General features: G+C 37.0%; 3 protein-coding genes and 1 non-coding gene across 9 annotated transcripts in view; 2 read left to right on the forward strand and 2 right to left on the reverse strand.

Annotated features, from left to right (window-relative positions):
- Nucleotides 1-943: 943 nt before the first annotated feature.
- On the reverse strand, nucleotides 944-2185 carry aplnr2 (apelin receptor 2). Its single transcript, XM_077711372.1, has one exon. It carries the CDS (start codon nucleotides 2183-2185, stop codon nucleotides 944-946), a length of 1242 nt encoding a protein of 413 aa, XP_077567498.1.
- Nucleotides 2186-4858: 2673 nt separating this feature from the next.
- Nucleotides 4859-13179, reverse strand: pus7 (pseudouridine synthase 7). The gene is made up of 16 exons (XM_077711109.1): nucleotides 12921-13179; nucleotides 12313-12618; nucleotides 12123-12207; nucleotides 11920-12048; nucleotides 11605-11746; nucleotides 10572-10683; nucleotides 9746-9823; nucleotides 9546-9674; nucleotides 9313-9438; nucleotides 8306-8367; nucleotides 8052-8212; nucleotides 7856-7982; nucleotides 6636-6737; nucleotides 6431-6560; nucleotides 5355-5446; nucleotides 4859-5283 (listed from the first exon to the last, which is right to left on the reverse strand). The coding sequence occupies exons 2-16, from the start codon at nucleotides 12606-12608 to the stop codon at nucleotides 5147-5149; spliced, it is 1908 nt and encodes a 635-aa protein (XP_077567235.1). The 5' UTR covers nucleotides 12609-12618; nucleotides 12921-13179; the 3' UTR covers nucleotides 4859-5146.
- A 55-nt stretch (nucleotides 13180-13234) lies between these two features.
- The window catches only part of srpk2 (SRSF protein kinase 2), a 35141-nt gene continuing 20589 nt past the window's right edge, over nucleotides 13235-27786 (forward strand). For 4 of the 6 annotated variants that reach the window (XM_077711106.1, XM_077711105.1, XM_077711103.1 and 1 more), the window contains exons 1-3: nucleotides 13235-13409; nucleotides 14166-14357; nucleotides 14531-14600. In XM_077711106.1, the coding sequence (XP_077567232.1) occupies nucleotides 14342-14357; nucleotides 14531-14600 (86 nt within the window). In that variant the 5' untranslated portion in view covers nucleotides 13235-13409; nucleotides 14166-14341. Of the gene's footprint in view, nucleotides 13410-14165; nucleotides 14358-14530; nucleotides 14601-20911; nucleotides 21508-27786 lie in introns of those variants that run through there. The other 2 variants (XM_077711108.1, XM_077711104.1) reach the window with 2 other exon arrangements.
- trnat-agu (transfer RNA threonine (anticodon AGU)) lies at nucleotides 13863-13936 on the forward strand. Its single transcript has one exon. It is a non-coding gene; the product is annotated as a tRNA-Thr (tRNA).

Consider the following 27786-nt stretch of genomic DNA (forward strand, 5'->3'; position numbering starts at 1 on the left):
TAGATTCATTAAAACAAATAAAAAAACCTAAATATGTAGTTTTTATTTGCATCATATATACCTATATACAAAAAAAATACAGTAACACTATAAAATCACAGTTTACCCCCACTAAACTTTATTTACACAATTTTATGTTAACATTTTTAATATAACTGCAATAAAAACATGACTTAAAAAGCTTTTTGACTTAATTTACTGTGACAACCGCTCCATACATAAAATGTCTCAAGAATAAAGATTAAAAAATAACACTATGATGATGCATAAAATATGTACAATAAGCCTCCCAATTGTATCATTCACTTTCAATTATTGCTCTCTCAAACCCTTTTATTTCCCATTTTTTTATTTTCATCTGTTCCTTGGTGGTCCACAAGTTCCAAAGTTCTCACTCCCATTTGCTCCCACGGAAAATTCCATCAAGGAGACGAGGATATTGCCCACAGACCGTAAAAAAACAAAACAAAACAAAAGAACATATTGACAGAGGCCAGAACAAATGTTTGACATATTGATGATGTCATCTTAAGGGGACACAAACTGCAGATGACATCAATCCATTGCATCATCTCAAATGTCATACTTTATATGCCGGGTTAACAGTACATATGAAACATAAACAGAAAAAAAGGACTAAAGTATTAACATACTCATCATTAAAGTAAAAAGTATAAAGTACAAAGTCAAGTAAAAAGGAATGTATTAAGAAATATTAAAATGTCATTTAAAAAAAGATATAAGGGCTGTAAAACACCAAAAACAAATAAGAGTCCACGTGACAGCGCCATCTTGGGGTAAAAAAAATATAATAATAAAAAATAAAATAAAAATAAAAAATAAATATTTGAACAACATCGGGGGGCCGGATTAAAAAGCCTAATGGGCTGGATGTGGCCCGCGGGCCGTATTTTTAAACATGACGGGTCTAGGGGGTGTCGGATCACCCCTCCACACCCGCGTCTGCCTCCCTCGTCTTCCCCGAGCTGTCCGATCTTTCATCCACCGCCTTAATCATTTCCCCCACCTCCTTCTTTTTTCTCTCGCCACACGTCGACCTAAGCATCCGCCCACATTTCCTCCGGAAGGAACGGTCGCAGGCGGCGTAGAGCAACGGGTTTAAACAGGAGTTAAGATACGCCACACAGGTAGCATACGGATGCACTGCTAGGAGAATCTGATCTAAAACGCAAGAATACGGCAAAAAACCCAACTCCAGAAGGAGTGATAACGTCTTATTGACATGTAGGGGGAGCCAACAGAGGAAAAAGGCTAAGACCAAGGTCACGATGACCCTGAGAAGCCGGCGTTGGCGAGGGCGGTCCGGCCGAGGCCCGCGTCCGAAATGGCGCCCGAGGAGACGTGCTAACGAACAATAGCACGCTAGGAGAACCGCTAAAGGGAACAGGAAGCCTAGTAGTGTGGATTTGAGGCTTAAAACCGCCGCCCATCGCATTTGGGCGACCTCTCTCGCCTCCTCGTCGGGTTGGTCGCCAATCAGGGCGGAGTAATCCATCCGGCAGGCGACAGAACCCGACGGATCCGGCCATTCGGGGTCCCGGGTGGAGCGTAGGAGGAAACCAGGGAGGGCGAGAATTCCTGATAGTGACCACAAGGCGGCTAAAACCCGACTGGAGGCGGGGCATGGTCGTCGTGGCGGCCCGGTGAGGACGCGATGGCGTTCTATGCTGAGGACGCTTAGGCTGAAGACGCTGGCGTACATGTTGAGGGCGGTGAGGAAGCTACTAAGGCGGCATAAGGTCTCCCCGAAAGGCCAGTGGTACCCCAAAGCTGTGTAGGCCGCCCAAAGGGGGAGGGTCACCAGGAAGGACAGGTCGGCTAATGCTAGGCTAGCTATTAGAGAGTGCGTCAGGGAGCGGGGTCGGTTGGTAGGGGGGGAAGACGAGGAGCTGGAGGAGGAGGAGTTTCTCTCAAGCTCCGCCTTCTCTTCCTCACCTGGGCATGGTGGACTGCAAAATTTCAACAGGTGGCTCCTCCTACTCCTCTTGGGGGTTCGGTCTAGGTAGGCCCAGAGGACCAAGGCGTTGCCTAGGCAACCCACGGCGAAAGCTAGTAGGTAGATACTGGGGATGATGGAGAAAGATGGAGACCAGTCGGTGTAATCGCATTGGAGGAAAGGTGAAGGGGAGGTCAGGTGGTCCAAATCTGATGTGTTGGACTCCATTTGGAATTCCGGTTCCAACTGGATTAGCACTGTATGTATGAGGTGGAAAAAAATGGTTAGTAGAATCATTATTAGTCAATTCAACAAGGTTTTTTAGACAAATGATACATATTCATAATTGTTTCAATATTGTTTTAACTACTTTAGGATCGCAGAGGGTGCTGGAGTCTATCCCAGTTAAGGGGACACTCTAAATGGGTGGCATTCCAATTGCAGGGCATAATTATACACACCAATCTTAGCTAGGGTTAGCTTAGCATGCATGTTTTTGGAATTTGGGAGGAAACCGGAGTACCCAGAGGAAACCCATATAGGCACAGGGAGAACATGCAAACTTCATACAGGTAAACCATCAAATACAATCCTCCAAATACACCACATTGACTTGAAAAATTTAACAGATGGGCGGGGTTAGTACAAGATATGATACATATAAAAAAGTGCATCCGTTAACAGGACATATGAAACATAAACAAAAAAAAAGGACTTAAGTATTAACATACTCATCACTCAGTAAAGTAAAAAAGTATAAAGTACAAAGTCAAGTAAAAAGGAATGTATTTACAAATATTAAAATATCATTTAAAAAAGATAGAAGGGCTGTAAAACACCAAAAACAAATAAGAGTGGACACAACTACTGCCACTGGCTTCCAAGTGATGGCGCCATCTTGGAGAAAAATAAATAAATAAACGTTTGGGCAATGTCGGCGGGCCGGATTAAAAAACCTAATGGGCCCATATGTGGCCCGGGGGCCATAGTTTGCCCATATCTAATTTAGTTCTTACCTGCAAATCCTCCATCCACTTGACTCACAGTCCAATGCAATGCAGAGAAAAGTCAGCTCCTTTCAGCCTTTCGATGGGGTTTGTGTCTGGGATTTGCATGGTGACACCATGGAGCGCCACTCCTTATATACAAGCTATGAAATCCCCAACAAAAAAAAAAAACACACACAAGCACAAAAGCATCCCTCCTCGTAGTAGAAGACCACACCAGTGGAATAAGAAGCCTTTCAAACAGCCCCCCCCAGTATATACACAAGAAGATCCCCCCCCCCCCCCCCCGCCCTCCACAATCCTCCTACTTGCAAACACACAACTGCAAAAGGCTAATTCAACGTATTCAAATACAAGCCAACGGCACAAGTTGACAAATATAAAAGTCGGCATTCTGTCACGATCCTGGTGAGTCATTGAAAATAAAACAATAGGTACTTTTGGAGTATTCCTATAATATACTGCACTAATTTTTTCACTCTATACTCCAGAAAATACACATTTTATTTGTTACATTTCCTTCCATGTTAGGGATGTTAGTCTTACTAATTAGATATACGATCAGATATACTATAAGATACATATACTATTAGGTATACTATAAGAAATACTATTAGGTATACTATTAGATATACTATTAGATAAACTATTATATACTATTAGATATACTATTATATACTATTAGATACACTATGTTATACTATTAGATATACAATTCGATATACTACTATACAATATACTATTCGATATACTATTCAATATACTCTTCGATATAGTATTCAATATGCTATTAGATATACTAGTATATATACTATCAGATATACTACTAGATATACTATTAGATGTACTATGATACACTATTGGATATACCATTCGATATACTATACGATTCAGTATTCGATATGCTATTAGATATATTACTAGATATACAACTAGATATACTATTAAATATACTATTGGATACAGTATTAGATATACTATAAGATATACTATTAGATGTACTGTTATACTATTAGATATACTATAAGATATACTATTGGATACACTATAAGATATACTATTGGATACACTATTAGATATACTATAAGATATACTATTAGATGTACTATAAGATATACTATTAGATGTACTACTATACATTATTAGATGTACTATGTATTATTAGATGTACTATGTACTATTAGATGTACTACTTTATACTATTAGATGTACTATGATATACTATTAGATGATACTATTAGATTTGCCTTGCCCGACATGCTTGCACCATGGAAACGCTTGTATTTGCTCTCCCTTTCTTTTCTTTTACGCTGTTTGCGTGCGTGCGGAGAAAAGACGGAGAAAAGACGGGAATGTACGTAGAAACATCTGTTCCCGTAACGACAGCTCCATGCTAATGTGACCTCTGAACTCTTTGTTTACTCCTTTAGCATCACACCTGTTTACACAGCAACTATCAACAGTGTAAAAGCAATGGTCCTCTGGGAAGAAAAAAAATTGACTTTAGAGTACATTTTGGGTTCTACGTTTAAATGTATTTTTATTTAAAAAAAAATGTAAATCTAATATTATATCTTATATTGTATTTTATAATATATCTTATAATATATCTTATAGTACATCTTATAGTACATCTTATAGTACATCTTATAGTACATCTTATAGTACATCTTATAGTACATCTTATAGTACATCTTATAGTACATCTTGTACTATAAGATGTACTATATCTTATAGTACATCTTATAGTACCTCTAATAGTACCTCTAATAGTACATCTAATAGTATATCCAATAGTCTATAATAGAATGAAATATAATATAGAATAATATAATATAGAAGGAAACCCACCTGGGATGGACATCATTTAAAATAAATAACAACAAAAAACAAATAATCTTAAATGATTTTTAATTCCAACTCACTGAAAGAGTCAGGCTTACTACATTCAGTAGGCTTACATTTGTTTTTCTTTAAAAGGAAAGAAAAGTCCTTGCATGGGCAGGCACGAAATAATTAATTTTATCGCCTGACCTGTTTTTAAAAAGTTAAAACATCAAATTAAAAAAAAAAAAAAAAAATTAGATGCAATAAAAAAAAATGCTTGTGAATAAGCTTGCATTCTATTGGTTGCTTTCTCCAAGTCACCTGATACTTTTTCAAATTTTGGGCGTTCCCCCAATCAGTTGAACCAGGTGGTATTGAGTTGCGTTTGCTTCTTGATGCTAGTGTCCAACTTGAGTACTTCCCGAATGGCCATGGTGGCGTACGTGGAGGGCGGCAGCGAAAACTCCAGGCGAAGGGCGCGGTATTTGCCTTCTGTTTGGATTGAAAACATTCACATCAACCCTTGCTATCCGCTACTTGGCGTCGACTTTTTCGGCACTGACCTTTTTCCCACACCGGCGCCGGTTTGTTCTCGATTTTCTCAAAGTCGGTGTGGACCAGAGAGATTTTGGGGTCGTCGTACTGGATCACGTCCCTGTACAGAGAAGGTGGATACGTACATGTTGACAAGTACTGTGGAATATCTAAGTGTAATATCTAAGTACTGTGTAGTATCCAAGTACTGTATAATATCTAAGTACTGTGTAATATCTAAGTACTGTGTAGTATCTAAGTACTGTTTAGTATCTAAGTACTGTGTAGTATCTAAGTACTGTGTAATATCTAAGTACTGTGTAATATCTAAGTACTGTGTAATATCTAAGTACTGTGTAACATCTAAGTACTGTGTAATATTTAAGTACTGTGTAATATTTAAATACGGTGTAATATTTAAATACTGTGTAATATCTAAGTACTGTGTAATATCTAAGTACTGTGTAATATCTAAGTACTGTGTGATATTAAAGTACTGTGTGATATTAAAGTACTGTGTGATATCGAAGTACTGTGTAATATCGAAGTACTGTGTAATATTGAAGTACTGTGTAATATTGAAGTACTGCATAATATCTAAGTACTGTTTCACATCTAAATACTGTATAATATCTAAGTACTGTGTAATATCTAAGTACATTTGACCGGCGACCAAACGTCCGGCCAGGCATCGTTTTGAGCTTAAAATTCGGCTTTGAAGCTTTTAATTTTAAGTGGAATTATTCGACTGAATATTTAACAACAAAGCAGTTTGGGGTCATTTAATTTCATTTAGCTTGAACAAAAAAAAAAAAAAAAAAAATCACATTTCTGGCTAATTGATTGCTTTGTTTTTGTTTTTTTACTTGAAGAGACAGATTGAGTGTGAATGTATTGTATTTTGCAGACTATAAATCACACTTTTTACTGTATTTGAATGCAACTGTGAGTAGTTTAATGGATTCAAAGTGTGATTAAGAGTATAGAAGAACCTGCATATTGAAGAAAAAAACTGGAGTCCGCCACTAAATCAAAAGCCTTCAAAACGCAATGACACATTTCCCAGCAGGGCCCAAAAGAACTCCGAACAAGTCGCCACACTCACCAGCTGACGTCAGATGGTCTGATCAGAACTCGTCGATAGGCTCCTGCCAGCGAGTAGTCTTTAATTTTGTGTCGCATGTTATCGATGTCCAAGCCATCTGCACTCAGCATCTCCTTGTAACCGTTACCCACTGACATACACACACACAAAAAAGACAAATTATGTCATGTCTATTCAAAAACTCAAGTTAGGGGCGCAACCTCACCATGGTGTGTCGGGTAGATGACGTCGAAACCGGGAAGCGGCATCACGATGTCGTGGATGGAGTGGCTCTCTGCATCCTCCGCCGACAGTACGTGCGCTTTGACTTGAGGGAAACAAATATTATTATCTCTGTTCATATTTTCTCGCATATAAGCCGCATCCGCATACCCTTAAAATTGTTGCATTCTACAATTTCCCTCGTATAAGTCGCCCCCTGATTCATAATTTTTACATCTAGATTCATAGTTTTAAGAGGGAGTAGAAATGGTGCTCGGACTTTTGGTCGCCGGCCAAATGGTGACAGATAGTTTACTGTTGAAACCAGCTCTCAAAATAATATTCATGAGAGAGTTTAATATCTAAGTACTGTTAAATATCTAAGTACTGTTTGATATCTAAGTACCGTTTAGTATCTAAGTACAGTTTAGTATCTAAGTACTGTTTGATATCTAATTACTGTTTGATATCTAAGTACTGTTTGATATCTAAGTACTGTTCGATATCTAAGTACTGTTCAATATCTAAATACTGTTCAATATCTAAATACTGTTCAATATCTAAATATCGTTTAATATCTAAGTACCGTTTAATGTCTAAGTACCGTTTAATATCTAAGTACCGTTTAGTATCTAAGTACTGTTTAAAATCCAAGTACTGTTTAATATCCAAGTACTATTTAATATCCAAGTACTGTTTAATATCCAAGTACTGTTTAATATCCAAGTACTGTTTAATATCCAAGTACTGTTTAATATCCAATTACTGTTTAATATCCAAGTACTGTTTGATATCCAAGTACTGTTTGATATCCAAGTTCTGTATAATATCTAAGTGCTGTTCAATATCTAAGTACTGTTAAATATCTAAGTACTGTTAAATATCTAAGTACTGTTTAATATCTAAAAACTGTGTAATATCTAAGTACTGTTTAGTATCTAAGTACTGTTTAATATCTAAGTACTGTTTAATATCCAAGTACTGTTTAATATCCAAGTACTGTTTGATATCCAAGTACTGTTTGATATCCAAGTTCTGTATAATATCTAAGTACTGTTAAATATCTAAGTACTGTTAAATATCTAAGTACTGTTTACTATCTAAGTACTGTTCAATATCTAAGTACTGTTTAATATCTAGGTACACTTGACCGGCGACCAAACATCCGGCGACCAAACGTCCGGCGACCAAACATCCGGTCACGTCCTCGGACGGGGCACTCACGTCCTCGCAGCACCAGATCGCCCTCCACGGCCTTCAGCCCAAAGGCATCGATCCTGCGGCTGACCATGGTGTTCCACACCAGGCTTTGATAGCTGTGGATGTACATCAGGCGGTTGTTCCGGGGGATCTGCAAAAAAAGACCACCAAATCACAAAACGTGGACGAAGGGAATGTCCTGGACTCGAATGACACGAACCAATCCAAAGGCAGTGACGATGTTATTTTTGCCGTACTGGGACAGTCCGCGCAGAAGTTGGCCTTCCACGCAACGCTTGTTGGGGAGCTTCTTTAAGGCCGCGTTGGGGTCTTGACTCTTGGCCCATTCTTCTCTACAGCGCACCAGGAATTCTTTCTCGGCTGGACAAGTAGACAAACCCCACAAAAAAAGACTTTAGGAGATAACTACCCAAAAAAATATTTTTTAAGAAGATTAGGAATAGTTTTTATTACCTCCTGGACGAGGTTTGAGGATCAAATCGACCACCAGCTTCCAGTCATTCTTCAGAATGGCCCTGGTATAATAAAAGAAGAATTATGAAGTATCATATCAGGAATTTAACCTCATTGGCAGCCATTGACGGTTGGGATGTTTTGATGCAGATTATTAAATATTTTTTTTGTACTACTGATCTGGTTTGATTTTTGTTCAAGGTATGTTTTATAAAAAAAAATGCACAGTCCTAACCTCTACTTATGAAATGAATTGGTTCCAGAACTTTTTTGTAACTTGAATATTTCGTAAGTAGAGCAGTACTTTATATGTAAATTCAGTCATTGGTTCCAAGGCCCTCAAAAAAAACTACCTTTAATAATGATCAAAGTGTCTCACTTTTGGATAAAATAATGAAACAAAATGATAAGAAAATTAATAATGTAATAAAAATGAATATCAAGAATGTAAACATGTGCTATTTTGTCTAAAAAAATGCTACCAGCACAATTTTTAACGGTCCGAAAAAAAATACATTTGATAATGAGCAAAGTGTCTCACTTTTGGATTAAATATGTGAGAAAAAGACAAAAAAATAAGAAAATAATGAATTAATGTAATAAAAATTAATATCAGGCATACAAAAAACATGCTATTCTGCCCAAAAAATGCTACCAGGACAATTTTCAACAGTCCTCAAAAAACTACCTATAATAATGATCTAAGTATCTCATTTTTGGATTAAATGTGTGAGGAAAAAGACCAAAAATATATAAGAAAATGATTAATTAATGTAATAAAAATGAATATCAAGCATATAAAAATGCTACCAGTACAATTTTCAACAGTCCTAAAAAAATACTTTTAATAATGATCAAAGAGTCTCACTTTTGGATTAAATATGTGCGAAAAAGACAAAAAAAAGATAGAAAATGATTAATTAATGTAATAAAAATGAATATCAAGCATGCAAAAAACATGCTATTTTGCCACAAAAAAATGCTACCAGGACAATTGACGTCGTTACCTGCCGACTTGGTAGGTGGGCACCGCCGTGGTCCCGAAACGCTGCATCCCATAGTAGTTGATAAATCCGGTCTGCTTAAGGGACGACAAGGCTTGTTGGACTTGGTCATCAGTTCCTGAGATATTCCTTGGGTGGTGGAGATAGAGAAACAGTAAAAAAGGTATTCCAGAATATTCTCCAGGCTTGCATTCACATGTATTGCCACTGAAAAATGGATGACGGATTCAACTTACCGAATGACCACTGTGAAACGGTTCCCCTGCAGCTCTCCGAGCTTCAGCGGGTGATTTTTGTAAGAGAAATTTCCGAGCTTGAGGTTCATCAGGCACTTGTTGAGGTGGCCCAATCTTTCTGCTGTGATTCTGAGGCAGTTTTATTGTTACCAGTGGCACATTTCAACAGTCATATAACATGCTACGTCCTCGATACTTACTTTAGGACAGCTATTTCTTGCACTGTGATGGCCCTCTTGTCTTTAGTGCCCATATAGGAGAACATATTGGGCCTAAGCCTGAGGAAAAAATGGCTAATTGGAGCTGGAAATACACTGATGATGCATAACTAGTAATTTAGCTGGGCGATAAAACAATGACGATGATAATCGTGATATAATTTTTGTTAACAATAATAAAAACTTCCGATAAAAAAAAAAAAATAAAAAAAAAAAAAATCGTTATTTTAAACTGTAATTACACAATTCAACCACATTGGGAATTGGGGGCGCTGTTGTGAGATGTGAAAAAAACTGATGATGATATGCAAGACAGCAAAGAGCTGATCCACTAAAAGATTTAAGTGAATTCTCTCTGGGTTCATTCAATTTTTTAGTTATTTTTTTTGTGAGTGGCCATATTTGAGGTAAATTTACTGTTTCTTTACATGAGGCTGACAATAGTCTGCTTGCTAATGGTGATGTTTATTTTATGTATTTCATATTGCACAGCAACTTTTTTGGTTTGAAGGCACATTTATAAAAATAAAAATGCCTGTCAAAACTTTTGCACGTTTTATTATTTACTTTTCATAATGTAAGGATGGAGTTATCTTATCTTTATTGCACAACAGAACAAAAATACTTAAAATTATATGCCAATTATCAATAGACTGATATAAATATATTTTTAAATTGTGAGAATTTTTTTGTCATATCGCCCAGCTATACTAAATATTTTAAGATAATTGCCTGGATCTGAGAAAATTTCCAATCTATTTTTTTCCAAATTACAACATTAGTGGCAAAATTGTATAAAAGTTAATACCTGAGAAACTTTGACAGCACGTTGATAGCCTCCATTGTGTCTTTGTTTTCCTTGTACAGGACAAAATGACAATAGCTGCCACGGTTTTTGGGCCAGGAATGCTTCCTTGGTGCTTTGTACATTAACACACACAAAAAAATAAATATAAAATACTTGTCTGGACCCATGAATCTGCATTTTTGCCTTCAAAACTTGGAACAAGATGGCTAACTTTAACAGTTTTAACACCTGACATCTCCCATTTGTGTTGAGATGAATATCTTACCTGCTGATGTCTTGGCCGCTATCCCAAGAAAAGCAAAATATAGACAATAGAAGAGTGTTATACTTAAATTGATTTTTTTAGGGAAATGCTGAGCCCCATGCATGACCCATAAAAGGACTGGATTGGGATTGAAAATGGATTAAAAATACAAAATAAAGATTGGGAAGCCATTCAAGATGGTGGATTGTGGTGCAAAATCTGAATATCACTCGTTTTTTTTTTAATACTCATGCATTTCAAGTATTTTTTGGCTGAATTCACAGTGCGTGCATTCAGTGAAAATTAGAATTTTACATTACATACATTACTGCTTAAAATGTGTTTTATATAGAAAAATTGAACTAGACCTTCACTGAAATTCAGCCTGATAGTCATGCACATGCCATTTAATTGTCATAAAAATGTTTTTTTTTAAGTCAAACCAACTTGAAAATGGGCAACAATTTCATGCAAAATCAACTTTGACCTAATAAAAATCGATGTTAATTCATTCTAAGTTTTTTTAGTGAGAACTTACATTTAACATGCATCATTTTGCAAAAATGATATTTTTTTTGCATGAAATATGAACCAATTCAGTTAAAACAAGTTAAGCCTGCATATATAAAATGTTCTATTATTTAAAATGGGAAACATTTTAGTGTTAGCGTGAGTTTATGGTTGCTGTTTGCTAACAATTAAATCTGTTAATTTTTAATTTTTTAAAATTAAATTGTATCTATCTTAAACATATTTATTTGTACTTTATTTGTACTTTTTTTAACTTACCAGCCAAAGCTTTCTTTCCAGCAACATGATACACCACAATAAACTTGCGTCCATCTTTCTCCTCTGTCTTTGTCTCCAGACCAGGGAATTGAACCTTGATAGCTTTGTGTACAAGTGTCCTCTTCTCCTTTGATTGATCCCCCTGTCAAAAAATAAATAAAATAAAATTCAATAACCCAACCCGGGTCAGCACAAGATACGATACAAATAAAAAAGTGCATCCGTTAACAGTACATATGAAACATAAACAGAAAAAAAGGACTAAAGTATTAACATACACATGACTCATCATTAAAGTAAAAAGTATAAACTCACCTCTATAGAGACGGAACTTTCTTTATTTTTGAACATTTGCAGTTCCTCAAGCTGCTTTTTTTGCTCTTCTGTCAACAAACTGCATTCAGATGTTGGGTTTTCTTCATCCGCTTCTGCAGCAGATGCTTCCTGTAAATAATAATAATAAAATTAAAAAAATAAATAATTAGTTTGACGTCACAGCATGGGAATATTTTGCTTACCTCGACTTCTTTAGGTACAGACAAGTCGTTTAAATGTACTATCTTTCCTTCTTTGCTGATTTCATTTACTACAAAATCAGAATACCTGAGAAAAGGTAAGAATAATTAGCATGTCAGCAAATTGTGTTTATGTCGAAAAGCTTGTTTGTAAGTAGGGTAGCGTCTGTAGTAAAAAAAATGGAGGACAAACCTTTCCTTGAGGATACCAGAGAAGCCCTGGTGGTCACTGACATAATTGCAAATGCCGACATCTAGCTCGGTAAGGCCGTGCTTCATCATGTCGGCAAATTTTTCGCCACTACAGTCCTCCTCCTCCTCTTCCTCATCACCTTCAGCATCGCTAGTTGCTTCTTGAGGAACTCCGTTCTCATGTTCGTCCTCAACTCGGGCTTTCTTGGTCACAGCCTCGACGTCTTCTTCATCCTCTGGGCAGCCTCTCTTTTCACCTGGTTGGACTGTATCTGATTCCGGGTTGGATTCCTCCATTGCAAAGAAACTGGCATACCAAAAAATAATCATTTTTAAGTTGACAGTATGACTTTTTAATTTTTTTTTATTTTTTGTCAAATTACATTAAAAACCTTCCATGAAATAAGTGTACGATAAAATATAAACCTTAGTAGATTTTTATATTTAGACATGTACGAACTACGTTGCATTTTGAATATCTTGATTCCATTAAATGCATACATAGAACGAAACCTTAGTTATCTATCTTGCATACAAGAACGAATCAGTAGTTATCTATCTTGCATTAAACAATATATCCAACAAATAATATAAACACCATTCACTTACCCGTTAGGATATGTAGCTTAGCAAGCGTAGATGTTAGCAAAATATAGAAAAACAAGATGTGTATCGTATTTAAGAGTGTAGTTATCTATAAGACATCAATTTCTTGGATGATCATAAATGGATCTTAATTCAAATAAATAGAATAACATTTTTTTTCAACCGAAGTGTGGTGTTAGCACAGCATGAAGCGAGGTGAAGTTAAAAAAAAAACATGCTTGCTCGTCGGCGCATGTGCAGATCAACTTCCGGGTTATGACAACCAATCCCCGCCCACTTGAAAAGTCAGGGAAAGATCTGAAAAAAAGGCGACATCAAAGCGTGCGCCGTTCACGTTCGCCTCACATGACGCAAAAATATGTTTCTATGACTAAGAGGCTTGAGTAATTGGTGAGACATGAACCAAAATACGTTCACCTAGAGCTCAAGTGTATGCTTTACGAAATATGCGGCAATACTTGCCTTTAAAAACAGTAGAATGTGCATCTTTAGGTGAGTCGAGAACGCTCCTTTACGGTCATTGTCATTTTCTGATTTTTTTCTCGTGTGTTAAAATATATTCAAAGAAATTGCAAAAATAATTCGTTTACAAGAAATATAAAAGATAAAATTTGATTGTACAAAAAAGTAGAATACTTGGTTCTTAATTAATTAACTGGGTAGGCTAGGGCCACTAGGTCAATGTTTGGGTCGTAGCCCTGTTGCTCTTCTCTCTTGATTCGTCACACCGTAAAAGCTCCCGTTAAACACGTAAAACACCGTTGTTTGCCTGTTGTTTTAAAATCATATCAATGAAAAATATGTGGTTATTCGCTAGGAAACGAGAGCGCAAACTTCGTTTTTTGTTGTACATATAATGCATTTTAAAAATACATAAATAAAATAGCCGACACTTGTATATTCGTGCTTGTTTGAAATTCCATATTTTCAAATGGAGAGGCGGCCGGCGCCGTGGCTTAGTTGGTTAAAGCGCCTGTCTAGTAAACAGGAGATCCTGGGTTCGAATCCCAGCGGTGCCTTTTTACTCCAAATCACGGTTAAAAAATGCTAAAATTGCTTCCACGACCCCCCTAGTAGATCCACTGTAAATCCATAAGCCAATGTACGAAAATATACAATTAACTAAGACCGTTCAGAATGTCGTTCCTAAATCATCTTATCAATATTGCCTTATATTTCCCCCAATATTATACATTATATATATATAATCCTTATCTTTTGTAATTTGAATGTCTTTCTATATCCCAGATCCTACAAGAACCCAGGATCCCAACTGGAGTCAAGAAGTGGTTACACGCAATTCCAAGTTTAACCTAGAGGGGGAGCCAAAGAGCGGAAAAAGAAAACGAAAAAGCACAGAGTGGATGTAAGAGTGCGTGTCAGTCCTGGCCGCTCCCGCCCCGAGAGCAAGAGGAGGAAAAAACATGATCTCCAGGAAAGGTGCGTTGATCCCCATGGCAAAGAAACCCATCTTTTCCACCCCGAATGCAACCGGAAGTGTCGCTTCAAATCCATGCCTCATTTTGACGTTGGGTTCTCTCGTTTCCTCTCCCATCTCTTCCTCGCTTCCTCGCACCCTGGGATCGCTGGTGCCATGCCCGCCGCTAACTCAGTAGTGTTGGCTGTGCAGTCCCGAAAGAGGAAGCCGAAGGGGAAGAAGGAGAAGGCGGTTCATCTACGGAGGTAAAACGGGTTCGGGGGGGCTGGGGTAGACAATATTTATCCGTGCATAACGTTTGTATGAGGCTCATAAGTTGACATGTTTGGGTTTATACATATTTCTGCAAGATAAATGTGTTTTTGGTTTGGAGAATAGTGTGAGTATCTGCAGTGGCTTTGTAAGGTGCATGTGAATTGGACTGAATGAGTGAATGAATGAATGAGAAATTGATTTTTTTTTTTTTGGAATCGTGGCTCGGGATTGGCTACAACGTCACTCAATGTTCCCACAGGAAGTGTTCTGATTTGGGCAAACACGTGGCGTGTATTCCGTGCTGAATGTGCATTCATTTATTGGGATAAATTAGTGTACTGAGTAAGATGAAGACAAAATATGTATTTTTTTGGGGTCAAATATAGGCAAATCTTTGACATTTTGATTAAAAAATATATCATTTTGATGAATCCAAGCCCCCTTGGTTTAGTAATTAAACACAATATTGGTTAAATGCAGAATTTAAACCAGGATGGGCAAACACTGGCCCGCGGGCCATATCCGGGCCGCGAGGCGTTTTTAATCCGGCCCGTCCAAATAATGTTTTTTTAATTAATTAATTTAATTTTTAAATTTTTTATTTTTTGTTTTCCCAAGATGGCGCCACCACGCGGAAGCCAGTGGCAGTAGCTCTGTCCACTCTTTTTTGTTTTTGGTGTTTTATAGCCCATCTATCTTTTTTTAAATGACATTTTATTATTTCTTAATACATTCCTTCTTACTTGACTTTGTACTTTATACTTTTTACTTTAATGAGTGATGAGTATGTTAATACTTTAGTCATTTTTTTTGTTTAGGTTTCATTGTACTGTTAACGGATGCACTTTTTTATATGTATCATATCTTGTGCTGACCCGGCCCATCTGCCAATTTTTTTTAAGTCAATGTATTTGGATGGATTTTTGGACAGCACATTTCTACCAAGGGTTTCTTATTCCAGAGTGTAATCCCTCCTGTCTTTATTGCATGAGGACCGCTCCCTAAAAATAACGTCCCACCACGCTTTGGACGGAGAGTGTGTTGTTTCGGTTACCACGGAAACGTGTTGTCGAGCCGGCCTGAGTAATGCCGCTGGGCTCAAATCGTTTGCTGAGATTACAAAGTCATTGTGCCTCTTGTTTTTTTATTTTGATAAAAACCTCAGGTTTGCAGGGGGTGAATAGACATCAACACTAAAAATATTTTTTATTATGACTTGTTAAGAGATGGAGAAAGTATATGAACAAATATTTAGGATGGTTAGTTGACTTTTTGGGGTTAGAATTCGGCTGAGTGGCATTTAAAGGCATTTTTTTGTTATTTATGATGGTGTTGCCATGGCAACTCGCTTAGGTATGCTTCTATTCAGACCTTGATTGTGTGCACAATGGGTGAAAATGAACTATTGTAGTCTTAAGTGCAGTGTGAGGAAAGCAGTGGACGAGTGGTTAGTCTGTTGGCCTGCAGTTTTTGGGGTTCTGGGTTCAAATCCAGGTTTGTCTACCAAGTGTGGGTTTTCTCCGGTTTCCTCCCAGATTCCAAAGAAAAACAAGCATGCTAAGCTAACTTTATGCTAAATTGCAACTCGTTTGAATGGTTGTTTGACTCCTATTGCCCTGTGATTGGCTGGGGTGAGCTGGGATAGGCTCCGGCACCCCCCTAGTGAGGAAAAAAGTGGTTTAGAAAGTGAATGAATAAAAAAAAGTAAAAAAAAAAAAAAAAAATGAGAAGGAAAGCCCCAATTGATTAGCTTGTAATTCTATTTGTGACCGTTAGGGGGCAGAAATGTACTCCGGACACTGGTTTTCCCACAAAAATAATGTTCTGCTCTTCTGTCTCCATTTTATTAAAAATAAGTCTATTTTTCATTTTAATTTGAGTCTTGGGGTGTCAAAACAAACTATTGCATTGTGGAATGGCATCCATCTTGAATGAAGTGGAGGTTAATTAGCCCTTACTCAGCAGGTAATGTGCTCTGACTCCCTCAAATCGCGCCTCCCCCATCCCCCGTGTCCCCCCCCCCCATAGCATGGTGCTTCCATCTGCAAGAATAGCCATGACCCACATTTGTAAATTAGCCAGCATATTACAATTATGTACATCTAGCCACTTTCATGCTGTTTTTATTTGTCAATTTGGGGTGCTTAAGTCAAAATACTCCATAGTACTTTGTTTGACAAGAATCTTTTAGGAACTAAAATAATTATAATAACCCATATAACCCATAATATCACAATGTCATCAATCCATCAGAAAACAGCCCAAATTATTTAATGCCATTAAAAATAAATATTATAACAGCGTCAATCACCACTTACTTTATTTTTGTGTATTTCTTCTAGCGGATTTTTTTTGGTTGGTTCTGGTCTACATTAACCGCGATATCCGAGGGATTACTGTACATTTTTCTACCCCTATTGTGTGTATTTCTTTTCTTATCCACCAGAGGGCAGTGTTTGGTAATTAGACATTACAGCTGCTGATTTGAGCATTGACAGACACAAAAAGCACAATATAGATATCTCTTCTTTTTTATTTTTTATTTATTTATGGGATTTATTGCTGCCTTGTGTGTCCAGACATAAGTGTGTAGTATTTTTGTGTGTGTGTACACACACTCCCCAGCCCGCATCCACCAGGCAATATGGAGAAGTAGGCCGCTCAAAGATAGCTCAAGGCAGCCTCAATACTGACTCCTAAAATATTCCTGCTCATGAGAGTCATCATCATCATCATCTTTTTCTCTCTCCTCCCTTAACCGCCTCCTTCACAATCTTTGTTGCGTTTTTTTCACAAGGACTCACCCAGCGTCCGTACATATTATACCCCATGAGAGTGTCGCTTCCACGTGAGTGTGTTGCTTTCCTCTCGTGGGGAAAACTCGCTAAGCAACTGTTTCTAAACGCCCTCTCGGGAAATCCCTAGCCGCCTCGCTGCCTGACCTGACCTTGAGTGATGTTTACCGTATTTTCTGGACTATAAGTCGCAGCTGAGTACCAAAAAATGCATAATTAAGAAGGAAAAGTTAGTTATAGCCATCTCCTTGCCAACTACCTAGCTTTTAGCCCAGGGGTGGGTAAACTTTTGAGCCCGGGGGCCACATTTTTTACCATTTCAAATTATGACTAGTATGGGAATTTTGGAATATTTTTTGAATATTTTGGAATATTTTGGAATATTTTGGAATATTTTGGAATATTTTGGAATATTTTGGAATATTTTGGAATATTTTGGAATATTTTGGAATATTTTGGAATATTTAGGAATATTTTGGAATGGAATATTTTGAAATACTTTGGAATACTTTGGAATATTTAGGAACATTTAGGAATATTTTGGAATATTTTGGAATATTTTGGAATATTTTGGAATATTTTGGAATATTTTGGAATATTTTGGAATATTTTGGAATATTTTGGAATATTTTGGAATATTTTGGAATATTTTGGAATATTTTGGAATATTTTGGAATATTTTGGAATATTTTGGAATATTTTGGAATATTTTGGAATATTTTGGAATATTTTGGAATATTTTGGAATATTTTGGAATATTTTGGAATATTTTGGAATATTTTGGAATATTTTGGAATATTTTGGAATATTTTGGAATATTTTGGAATATTTTGGAATATTTTGGAATATTTTGGAATATTTTGGAATATTTTGGAATTTGTTTGAATTTTTTCCCCCATATTGGCTCATCTTTTCAAATGTTTCCATCCCCCTCCAAAAGTAGGTGTTCGAAAATAGTCACGCAGAATCAAAACAATTTGCGCCCCGCAGCTTCACGTTAGCTCAGCGCCAAAAAAAAAAAAAACGCTGTTTCTTTTCAGCCCGTTGGCCCATATGAGTACGGAATGAGGACAATAGTTTAGCTCGGAGACATGATGTGGTTCTTTCATGTGAGAAAGAAGTGGAACTCATGTTTTTTCTTCTTCTTCTCCGTATCACTGCTTTTAAGCGGGTACCCACACCTTATTGTTGTCATTTTCTGGCGTTATATTGACACAATTAAGAAACAAATCAAGTCTCCACTCGTCATTGAAAGAAAAGTAGGCGATAAATGAATTCTTAATAACTGCCCTACTTATTTTTGCCCTTTTTCAAACAAGCTGACATTTCACGCAACAATGTGTGTAGCGGAACATGTATTTTAATTAAAATGTTCAAAAGCTCATTTGTTCGTTATTACCATCAAAACAATAGACCTAATAACTTTGAATTATTGTTTACTGTACCAGAGGGGTTTTAATCTGGTCACATTCTTTAAAATTTTGCAATATATCACAGGAGAATAATATCTAACGTATTTACTCGCATATAAGCCGTCCCCACGTACAAGCCGTAGCCTTAAAATGGCCTAAAAATGGTTAAATTTTATAATTTCTCTTGTATAAGCCGCCCCCTGATTCACAATTTTCAACTCCATATTCATGGAATAGAGAATATTTACTATTACTGCATTTTCTCACATATAGGCCGTCCCCACGAATAAGCCGTACCCTGAAAATGGCCTTAAAATCATTGAATTTGACAATTTCTCTCGTATAAGCCGCCCACTGATTCCCAATTTTCAACTCCATATTCATGGTTATAATAGGAAGTACAAATGTATTACTTTGAATGAAAAATCTTAAGAAAAATCATCACAAATGGTATTTCTGAGATATTGTATGAATCAAAAGCACATTATTAGGGTTTATATCATAAGGAAGTTCATATGCCTGTCTTTATAAATGCAAAATATCAAAATAATCAATTTGAAAAAATAATTTAACAAAAATTTCAATTTTACCATACCGCTAAGCTAATTCGCTAATACTTATATCTGTTTATCTTCTCTCTACTTTAAAATAAATGACCGTATCGGCCACGTTGTTTTTCTTTATGGCATTTCGTCTTTATCACCTTGCAGTTTTATACCTATCATCTTTTTATCCACATATAAGCCTTACCCTTGACTCAGTCATCATTTTTTTGTCCGAAAAATGCGGCTTATACTCGAGTAAATACGGTAATAATCTTTTTGGACTCTCCCAGTTCAAAGCAGTTCATAGCATCAACCCCTAGAATTCCCCTCACAATTCCCCCAACACACACACACCTACAAAAAAAATGCATGGGTGCACCCAGAGAGAGTAATATTGAGGTCAGACTAAGGGATCGAGACAGACACCCCCCACCACTCAATAACATCATGACGGGGCCCTCTGGCTAGCACACAGTGAGCGAATCGCTCATGTGTAAGCACATCCATCTGCTAAAATAAAAGCTCCCTAAAAGAGCCTGAAATTAAAATGAGTTTTAAGAAAAGCCAAGTGAGGATACAAGATAAGGAGGTTGAGGTTGGGGGGTGTCGTGGTCTGATCTCCTGTCGCGTTGCCCCGAGATACAGGATGTGGTAATAAGGCCATTGGGAGTGAGGGAGCCCGAATGAGCGACATTGAGGCATAGATATATAGATATTTAAGGCTAGATGTTTCATTTGCATGGTGAGCTAATAGGAATGGATGTTGTCAGTCATTGGCCATTGGAGGGAGACAGATATTCGTATTGCAAACATTTATGTCAATAGAATTAATGTGAATTGTTATATTTTGAGGTGGACCAGTGGTTGAGTGGTTAGGTCTTGCAGTTCTGGGGTAGAAGGTTTGATTCCAGGTTGGTGTGTGGAGTTTGCATGTTCTCTCTGGGCTTGTGTGGGTTTACTTCAGGTACTTGGGTTGCCTTGCACATCCCAAAAAACATGCTAGCTCGTTTAATATACTCTAAATTTCCTAACCTTAGTTATGATTGGTTGTCTGTGTCCCAGTGCTTTGTGATTGGCTGGATGCCAATTCAGGGTGTCCCCCATCTGGGATTGGCTCTGGTGGTTCAGAAAATGAGTGAATGTTCCATTTTGTATTTGGCATTTTTTAGTAAAGGACAAATTATAAATAATACTGTAGCTGTGGTTGAAAGTTTTAATGAATTGGATGTCTAGCAGTGATGAATACATGGATGTCTTTCACCATCAATGATTAAAACAAAATACAACTTGATTTTAACATGATTCAAATTAAACCCAGCCACGTTAATATGCGTTATTTTGAACTGACTCGTTTGTAAAAGCGCGAAGAAACCCGCGAGGTAAGACTATTTTAGTAGGTCAAATGGATGCAACCGAAGAAATATCTGTTGCAAAATGGCCGCCAGTTTGTCATCTCTAGTCCATCTCGCTGTACATATGAACAGAACAAGTCGGAGGTGGAGAAAGGGGAGGGGACAACGAGTGCGCCAGAAGGAAAAATGCATTTATTTCCCTGTTGCTGTCACAAGGCGACACCCCTCCACGCGTTCACGCAGTGGAATGTTCCACCGGACTCAGCGCGCTGTTGTTGTGCAGAGCTGCAGAAGGCCATACACGAGCTTCGGAGAAACCCAAGCGAAGAGCCGGAGCCACACTTTGTCGTAAATGGGAGTCTTATTTTTTATTTTTTTGGGAACGTATCTCCATTTCACCAAACTACTGGACCAGGAACGAAACAAGAAGCATTAAAAGGACCGAACCAAGGTGAAGGAGTAAAAGGAAGGACGGGAGGGAGGAAGAAAAGGAAGTGTACTAGTCACAAGCGCCTGGTTGACAACACCGGTTCTGTCAGCATCTTTAAGCACATTGCTTGTCTTTTTGTGTCCTCCATCCTCCTTGGAGAACGTGGACAGAAGAAGAGGAGGAGGGGAAGATAATAACACACTCCTCTCCTTTCACTCAGACGCACATCAGCAAGATCCAAAAAGACCAAAAAGGGGGGGTTGGAAAACGTCTCCTCAATTTGCTTTCGGTCCCTCGGTCAGCGAGCGGCTAACAGGCACCGCTCATGTCAGTGAACTCGGAGAAATCCTCGTCCCCGGAAAGGTAACAACCACCAAAACCACCACTACCGTCCGTCCTTCTTCTCCTCCTCATGTCCGCCAGCATGTCGTTCCTTAATGTTTCCGTATGAGAACACCTCGCATGCTTCGGGCCTTGACGTTTATTGTCGTCTACTGGTTTTCTTTATTGTCTGCCTAAAACAAAACCCAATAATAACAACAACAACATGGTGCATGGCGGAAAACAGCATCCTTATTTATTAACACACGCAGAGCTTTGTCTCGCTCATAAATACACAAATATATAAATTACGCACGCATAAATAGCTACCGTCCATTTTCTGTTTGTCCTGTTCAGGGTCATGGGGTGCTGGAGTCGAATTCTGATTTCTAGATTTAAGCCAATCACAGTGTCACATACTAATGAGGATGAATCCCAATTTGATGATGATTGGGTCAACAGTCAGGTTTTTAAACAATAAACATTCCTAATAGTCCATTTTTGTCCTTTTTAGGTCATTGCAAATCGTGCGTTTGTGGATTTTGAAAGGAATTTGTTGTGTACTTGTGTTAGTTTGACCTCAAATCTATTTTTACATATGATTATAGAAGACTAATAATTACAAACGTGCTTTTTCAGCTAGTTTAAGACTAGAAATAACCAAAATATGGAAATTATCTTATTTGTTGTCATTGATGGTGGTAGTTGTCCAATTCATTTTGAGCAGGAGGGTTGGTAGTGATACATAAATTTGGTAGCCTATGACAGTAGACCCTTTGAAATAATGGAAATGTATTTAATATTGACAAATAAATGATTAATGCAATGTGAACCACTGAAAACCAATATTAGCAAAATCTAAGATGATATTGTTAGCAACAATATGCTAATTGAAGAATACATTTCTACCCATTCTGTTAGGGTAATTAATGATACGTGTCCAAAAAAAAATACAACTTAGTTGAGTTACCCAAAGGCTAGTGTCATTGATAGACAAGACACATGTAATTTTGTAAACATCACAGACCCACTATTGTCTTAATTTAAGATAATCAATGATACGTGTCTAAAAAACAACAACTTAGTTGAGTTAACTGAAGGCTAGTGTCATGGATAGACAAGACACGTTTTTGTAAACATCAAAGACCCTCCATTGTCTTAATTGAGTCTTAACTTGCTAATTAATGATGCATGTCTTAAAAAATGCAAGTTAGATGAGTTAACCGAAGGCTAGTGTCATGGATAGACAAGACAAATGTTTTTGTAAACATCAAAGACCCGCTATTGTCTTAATTGATTCTTCACTGAAGCTAATTAATGATACATGTCTAAAAAATACAGCTTAATTGAGTTAACAGACGAGACATATTTTTGTAAACATCAAAGACCCACTATTGTCTTAATTGAGTCTTAACTGAAGCTAATTAATGATGTGTCTTAAAAAATACAACTTAGTTGAGTTAACTGTAGGCTAGTGTCCTGGATATACAAGACACATGGTTTTGTGAACATCAAAGACCCGCTATTGTCTTAATTGAGTCTTAATTGAAGATTAGAAACTTAAGTACGGGATTTTGAAGACGCCGAAAACATTTTCATCTGTAATTAACATACTCTGCTGAAACATCCGTGTCTTTGTAAACATCAAAGACAAGAAGAACCGTTCAAAGAACCGAGTTAGCGTAAAGTCAAAGAGCAAAAGGAAAATGCAATTAGACGACACACAAAGTCAGCAAGACTGTCAACGCGGGTCAACATTAGCGATGCTAGGCTAACCCGTTTAAACCAACTAGCTCCCCTCAGGGCCTAGCATCGGACCGAGCATCTTTTCAAGCGAGTCGTGTGGCGGACAATGCGGTCGATTGAACATTCTCAGCTGCTCTATTTCATAACAGACAAAGACGGGAATGACGGGGGCTTCTCCCGACCAATGGCGGGTAAATCTAGCTACAATCACATATTTGTGTCCTACATTTGACTCAGACGTTGATACACTTTTTGGCATGAATTGTAAATTTGTTGTTTAAAAAAAAAGATGACTGAATCCAGGGTACGGCTTATATGCGCACAAATTAGACTTGAAGCCATAACGCAAGAGAATATGGTCATTTATTTCAAAATAGAGAAAAGATAAACTGATAAAATGCTAAAAAAAATTGATTTAGACATCTATGAATGAAATTCATGAAAAAAATAACTATACTTTTTACTTGAATGATGAGTTTTTCTGTTTGTTTCATATGTACTGTTAACGGATGCACTTTTTTATATGTATCATATCTTGTGCTGACCCGGCCCATCTGGCAAATTTTTAAAGTCAATGCGGCCCCCACCCCCACCCCCACCCCCCCCACCTCCCCGGGCCAAAAAGTTTTCCCACCCCTGCCGTATAAGCCATTATTTTAAGTCAAACAGCTAAAAAAACACACAAACTAACAACAATGACATTTTTACATCAAAAAAAACGTAATCCAGTTCACACAGTTTGTTGTAAAACTGTAAAACTTTGTTTCCCTATACGAGGGGTGTCAAACTCCCTTTGGTTTGCAGGCCGAATCCAGCTTAATTTGAGATCAAGTGGGCCGGACCAGTAAACTCATTGCAAAATGACATAGAACTAACAATAAGCCCACTTTTTTTAGTCACTAATACTAATAATTAGTTCAAAGAATGAGTAAATTATCAAAATGTTTATTAAAAGAATTTTCCTTTCATATTATGAACAAGAGAATAACATAAGAACATAAATAAATGTCAACTCATGTTGTCTAAACATACTAAAACACCGTGACCCCTAGCGGATAATACAAGAACTACAAATTTTAAAGAAAATTCATATTTTTTTATACAATGTAACTTTCTTCCCTTGGCCGTACCAAACCAACAGACGGTCCGGATCCGGCCCGCGGGCCGCATGTTTGACACCCCTGCCCTATACCTCTTATGCTACCTTAAATCGCTATAATTTTAATAAAAGTCATATTTTAAGACATTTTTCCCATTTAAAACAAGTTTCACATTGAGTGAAAGGTCATCTGAGAACAGCAATCCAGGTTTGGTCATAGGAAAAATTAAATTTATAAATCATGATACTAGATCTTCCTAAAAAGACCCGAAACAGTCGATTTAACCGAATCGATAGCAATCCGTGTACGTAGGAGTCATCACAGCTTCAGCTTTCCATCCCGCCATTGTTTGGCTCACGGTCTTCTGACTGTAATTAAGAGTTAAGCGGTAGTCCATTGTTGCCTGGCTGTTCTTGGCCTAGAGCTAGCTACGCTAAATGTAGCTATGCCTTGCAGCATCCAATAACAAGACGGCTTTTTGTCTGTTTTTTTACATACGCGTATCCACCGGTTTGGGGGGGGGGCGGTTTTGGGGGGTCATGAGTTTTTATCCCGGTGGTGTTCTTAAAATAACCAACAAAGATTTACTCATTACTGCAATACGAGAGTGTGGAAAGGAGACAATTTGGGTTGTTGTACTTGCTTACCTAACAGAAGATTACTGCTTATTTTCAGAACTTGGAAAAACTGGTTGAAAATTCTGGTTTTTCCATCTGATATGCTAATCTAAAATTTGCTGCATTTAAATGAAGTGGATTGAAAATAAACCGGCTCACCTTTTTTTTTTGGTAGTTTACGGTCTGCGTCAAACCGTAGAAGTTTAAAACTCACTTTTTTTTTTTTAAACATTTTTTCCCTATACAAAATGTGTAATACGGTCGGGGTACACAATTTGAAATGGTCAAAAAATGTCTAAAATACCGGAAAAATTGACAGGTATGTATAACCTAGCTCGCTAGCTAGCTCAGGAGCTAAGTAGGTCCATACCTGTCAATTTATTAGTTTATTTTTTTGTATTTTAGACATTTTTGATACCTATTTAGCTCTCTGGCTAGCTAACTAGCTATATAGGATAAGCTGACAGGTATGTTAACCTACTTAGCTCCTTATATAGCGAACTATATCTCATTGCTAGATTTTATAGCTAGCTAGTGAGGGAGCTAAGTAGGTAACCTACTTAGCTCCCTCACTAGCTAGCTATAAAATACCTGTCCATTTATTTGTTTTTTTTTCCTGTATTTTAGACATTTTTTTGATACCTACTTAGCTCCCTAGCTAGCTACCTGGCTATATAAGATAAATTGTACCTACTTAGATAAAAAATGTCTAAAATACAGAAAATATGGAAATGTTGACAGGCATGTACTTATTTAGCGCACTATATAGCTAGCTATATCTCATTGCTAGATGATATAGCTAGCTATATCTCATTGCTAGATGATATAGCTAGCTATAGCTCATTGCTAGATGATATAGCTAGCTATATCTCATTGCTAGATGATATAGCTGGCTATATCTCATTGCTAGATGATATAGCTGGCTATATCTCATTGCTAGATGATATAGCTAGCTATATCTCATTGCTAGATGATATAGCTAACTAGCTCTGAAGCTAAGTAGGTACATACCTGTCAACTTTTTCGTTTTTTTTCTGTATTTTACATTTTTTGATCATTTCAAATTGTATTGCAACTTTTTTATGGGAAAAATGTTTTAAGTTGACTTTGTATATAAACTCCATGCTTGTGTCTATAACGCCCATCTGTGCCGAAGACGGAAAGGTTTTGCGCCGTTTGCCCGGAGTAAGACCGAACAGATCGGTCGACTTATGTGTGTCGGAACAAATGATCTGATGGCTGGATGAACTGTGTTTTAAAAGAAAATTAGGTTTTTGTTTCTATTGAAGGAATATTATAACTTTGGGGATGTTGACTTCTTCACAATCTGTAATTTCTTCTGGTTTTGCCATGTTCAGTTGGGTATAGGTCAGTGGATTAGTCACTAAGTCCTAGTGGTGGATGGATAAGGTTTTGAAACAAAATATATGTAATATATAAACAATGTCAAAAAAAACAAAAGCCGGGCCATTTTTGGATTTTTAGCAGAAACCAAAAACAAACATGTAAATCCATAAATAAATGTAATCTACAAATATAACGTGGAAAAATAATAGTAGACTGACTACATTAAAAAAATCTGTTGTACAGAATCCATTCATTTTATAATATAATTCAAGTACGCTAAAAAATTCAATGTAGTCAAAATAAATAGAAATTCATTTACTTTAATAAACAACAAATGAAAACAATTCAAAAAGGAAAATAGCAAAAAAATAAATGAAATTCTACCATCAAGTCTAACGAAAATAAAATTAATGTCATTTTTCTTGTAATTGTACTACCAACAACTTTTGATCCAAAACAGACGGCTCAATTAAAGATGCTGCACGCATGTTAATCAGTAATGGGAATAAGTACGAGAACTGGACACTCGCAGTCGTCATGGCGATACACCCGATCTTAGCCGGGCTATTTAACAGAGTTCAAAGGTCACATGGTGTCAATTTTGCTATAAAAAACACTGGAAAAAAACAAATTTCCTTTCGTTTGGTTGAATTTTTTTCAGTATCATGTCGTCGATTAGCATTTAACATGCCGGCCATAAATGTTGCTATGCGTAAATACAGAATTAAGAATGTGCGCTATGTAAAGAGAGCAAAGTGCGCTACAAAATGGAGGAAATAGCTAGCGGGTATGTTTGCAGATGCTACAAAAGCGTGGCTAATGGTTTCTTTGCGCTATTGTTGCATGTAGCGCATGCTTTCATTGGTTTTGGTTATTACTAGCTAGCACTAGAATTTTTTAAAAATCAGTTTTTAGTGGTATATGTTCATTATATTTCAATTGGAATGGATAATGGTAATTAATATCTGTTTTATAGCAGAGAGTGTCCTGATTAGTAATATAGGGAAGGATTTTGTGCTTAGCAGAAGTCGCTAATGATAGCATTGCTAATGCAAAACAATTGAGTACTACTCTTTTCTTCTTTGCGCAGTAAATAAAATCGAAACTTTTTTAAATTTTTCATTTTTTTTAACTGCTATTCCCCATGACATCACAATTTTTAAAAATTACTTTTAGAAAAGTGTTAGTATATTATGGAAATCATTTTCTTAGTCAGTTTTTTTTTGTTATTTTTAAGTGAATACAATTTTTTTCTCAGAAAAAAAACATTTTGTATATGACATTTGTATTGTTAAAAAGACATTGCCAGAAAAATCCATTTTAGAATCCACAAAACTTTAAAAACAAACCAAAAAAAACAAAAAAAGCCGGCAGCCACTCTTATGTTTTTCGTGTTTTACAGCATGTTTTACATGAAAAATTAGAGGGAACATTGACATGCACATGCTTATGGCAGGGAGGTTGTCTTTCTGCCCAGACCAACGAAAAATTAGAGGACCGAGGACTGCATC

This window comes from Stigmatopora nigra, unplaced genomic scaffold, assembly GCF_051989575.1.
Source record: "Stigmatopora nigra isolate UIUO_SnigA unplaced genomic scaffold, RoL_Snig_1.1 HiC_scaffold_25, whole genome shotgun sequence".
NCBI lineage: Eukaryota > Metazoa > Chordata > Actinopteri > Syngnathiformes > Syngnathidae > Stigmatopora > Stigmatopora nigra.

Coding starts and splice junctions, on each gene's coding strand:
- pus7 (XM_077711109.1), bottom strand. CDS start 12,608: ATGGAGGAATCCAACCCGGAATCAGATACAGTCCAACCAGGTGAAAAG. Junction 12,208..12,312: donor TCTGGTATCCTCAAGGAAAG/GTTTGTCCTCCA, acceptor ACCTTTTCTCAG/GTATTCTGATTTTGTAGTAA. Junction 9,439..9,545: donor CGTTTCACAGTGGTCATTCG/GTAAGTTGAATC, acceptor CCACCACCCAAG/GAATATCTCAGGAACTGATG.
- aplnr2 (XM_077711372.1), bottom strand. CDS start 2,185: ATGGAGTCCAACACATCAGATTTGGACCACCTGACCTCCCCTTCACCT.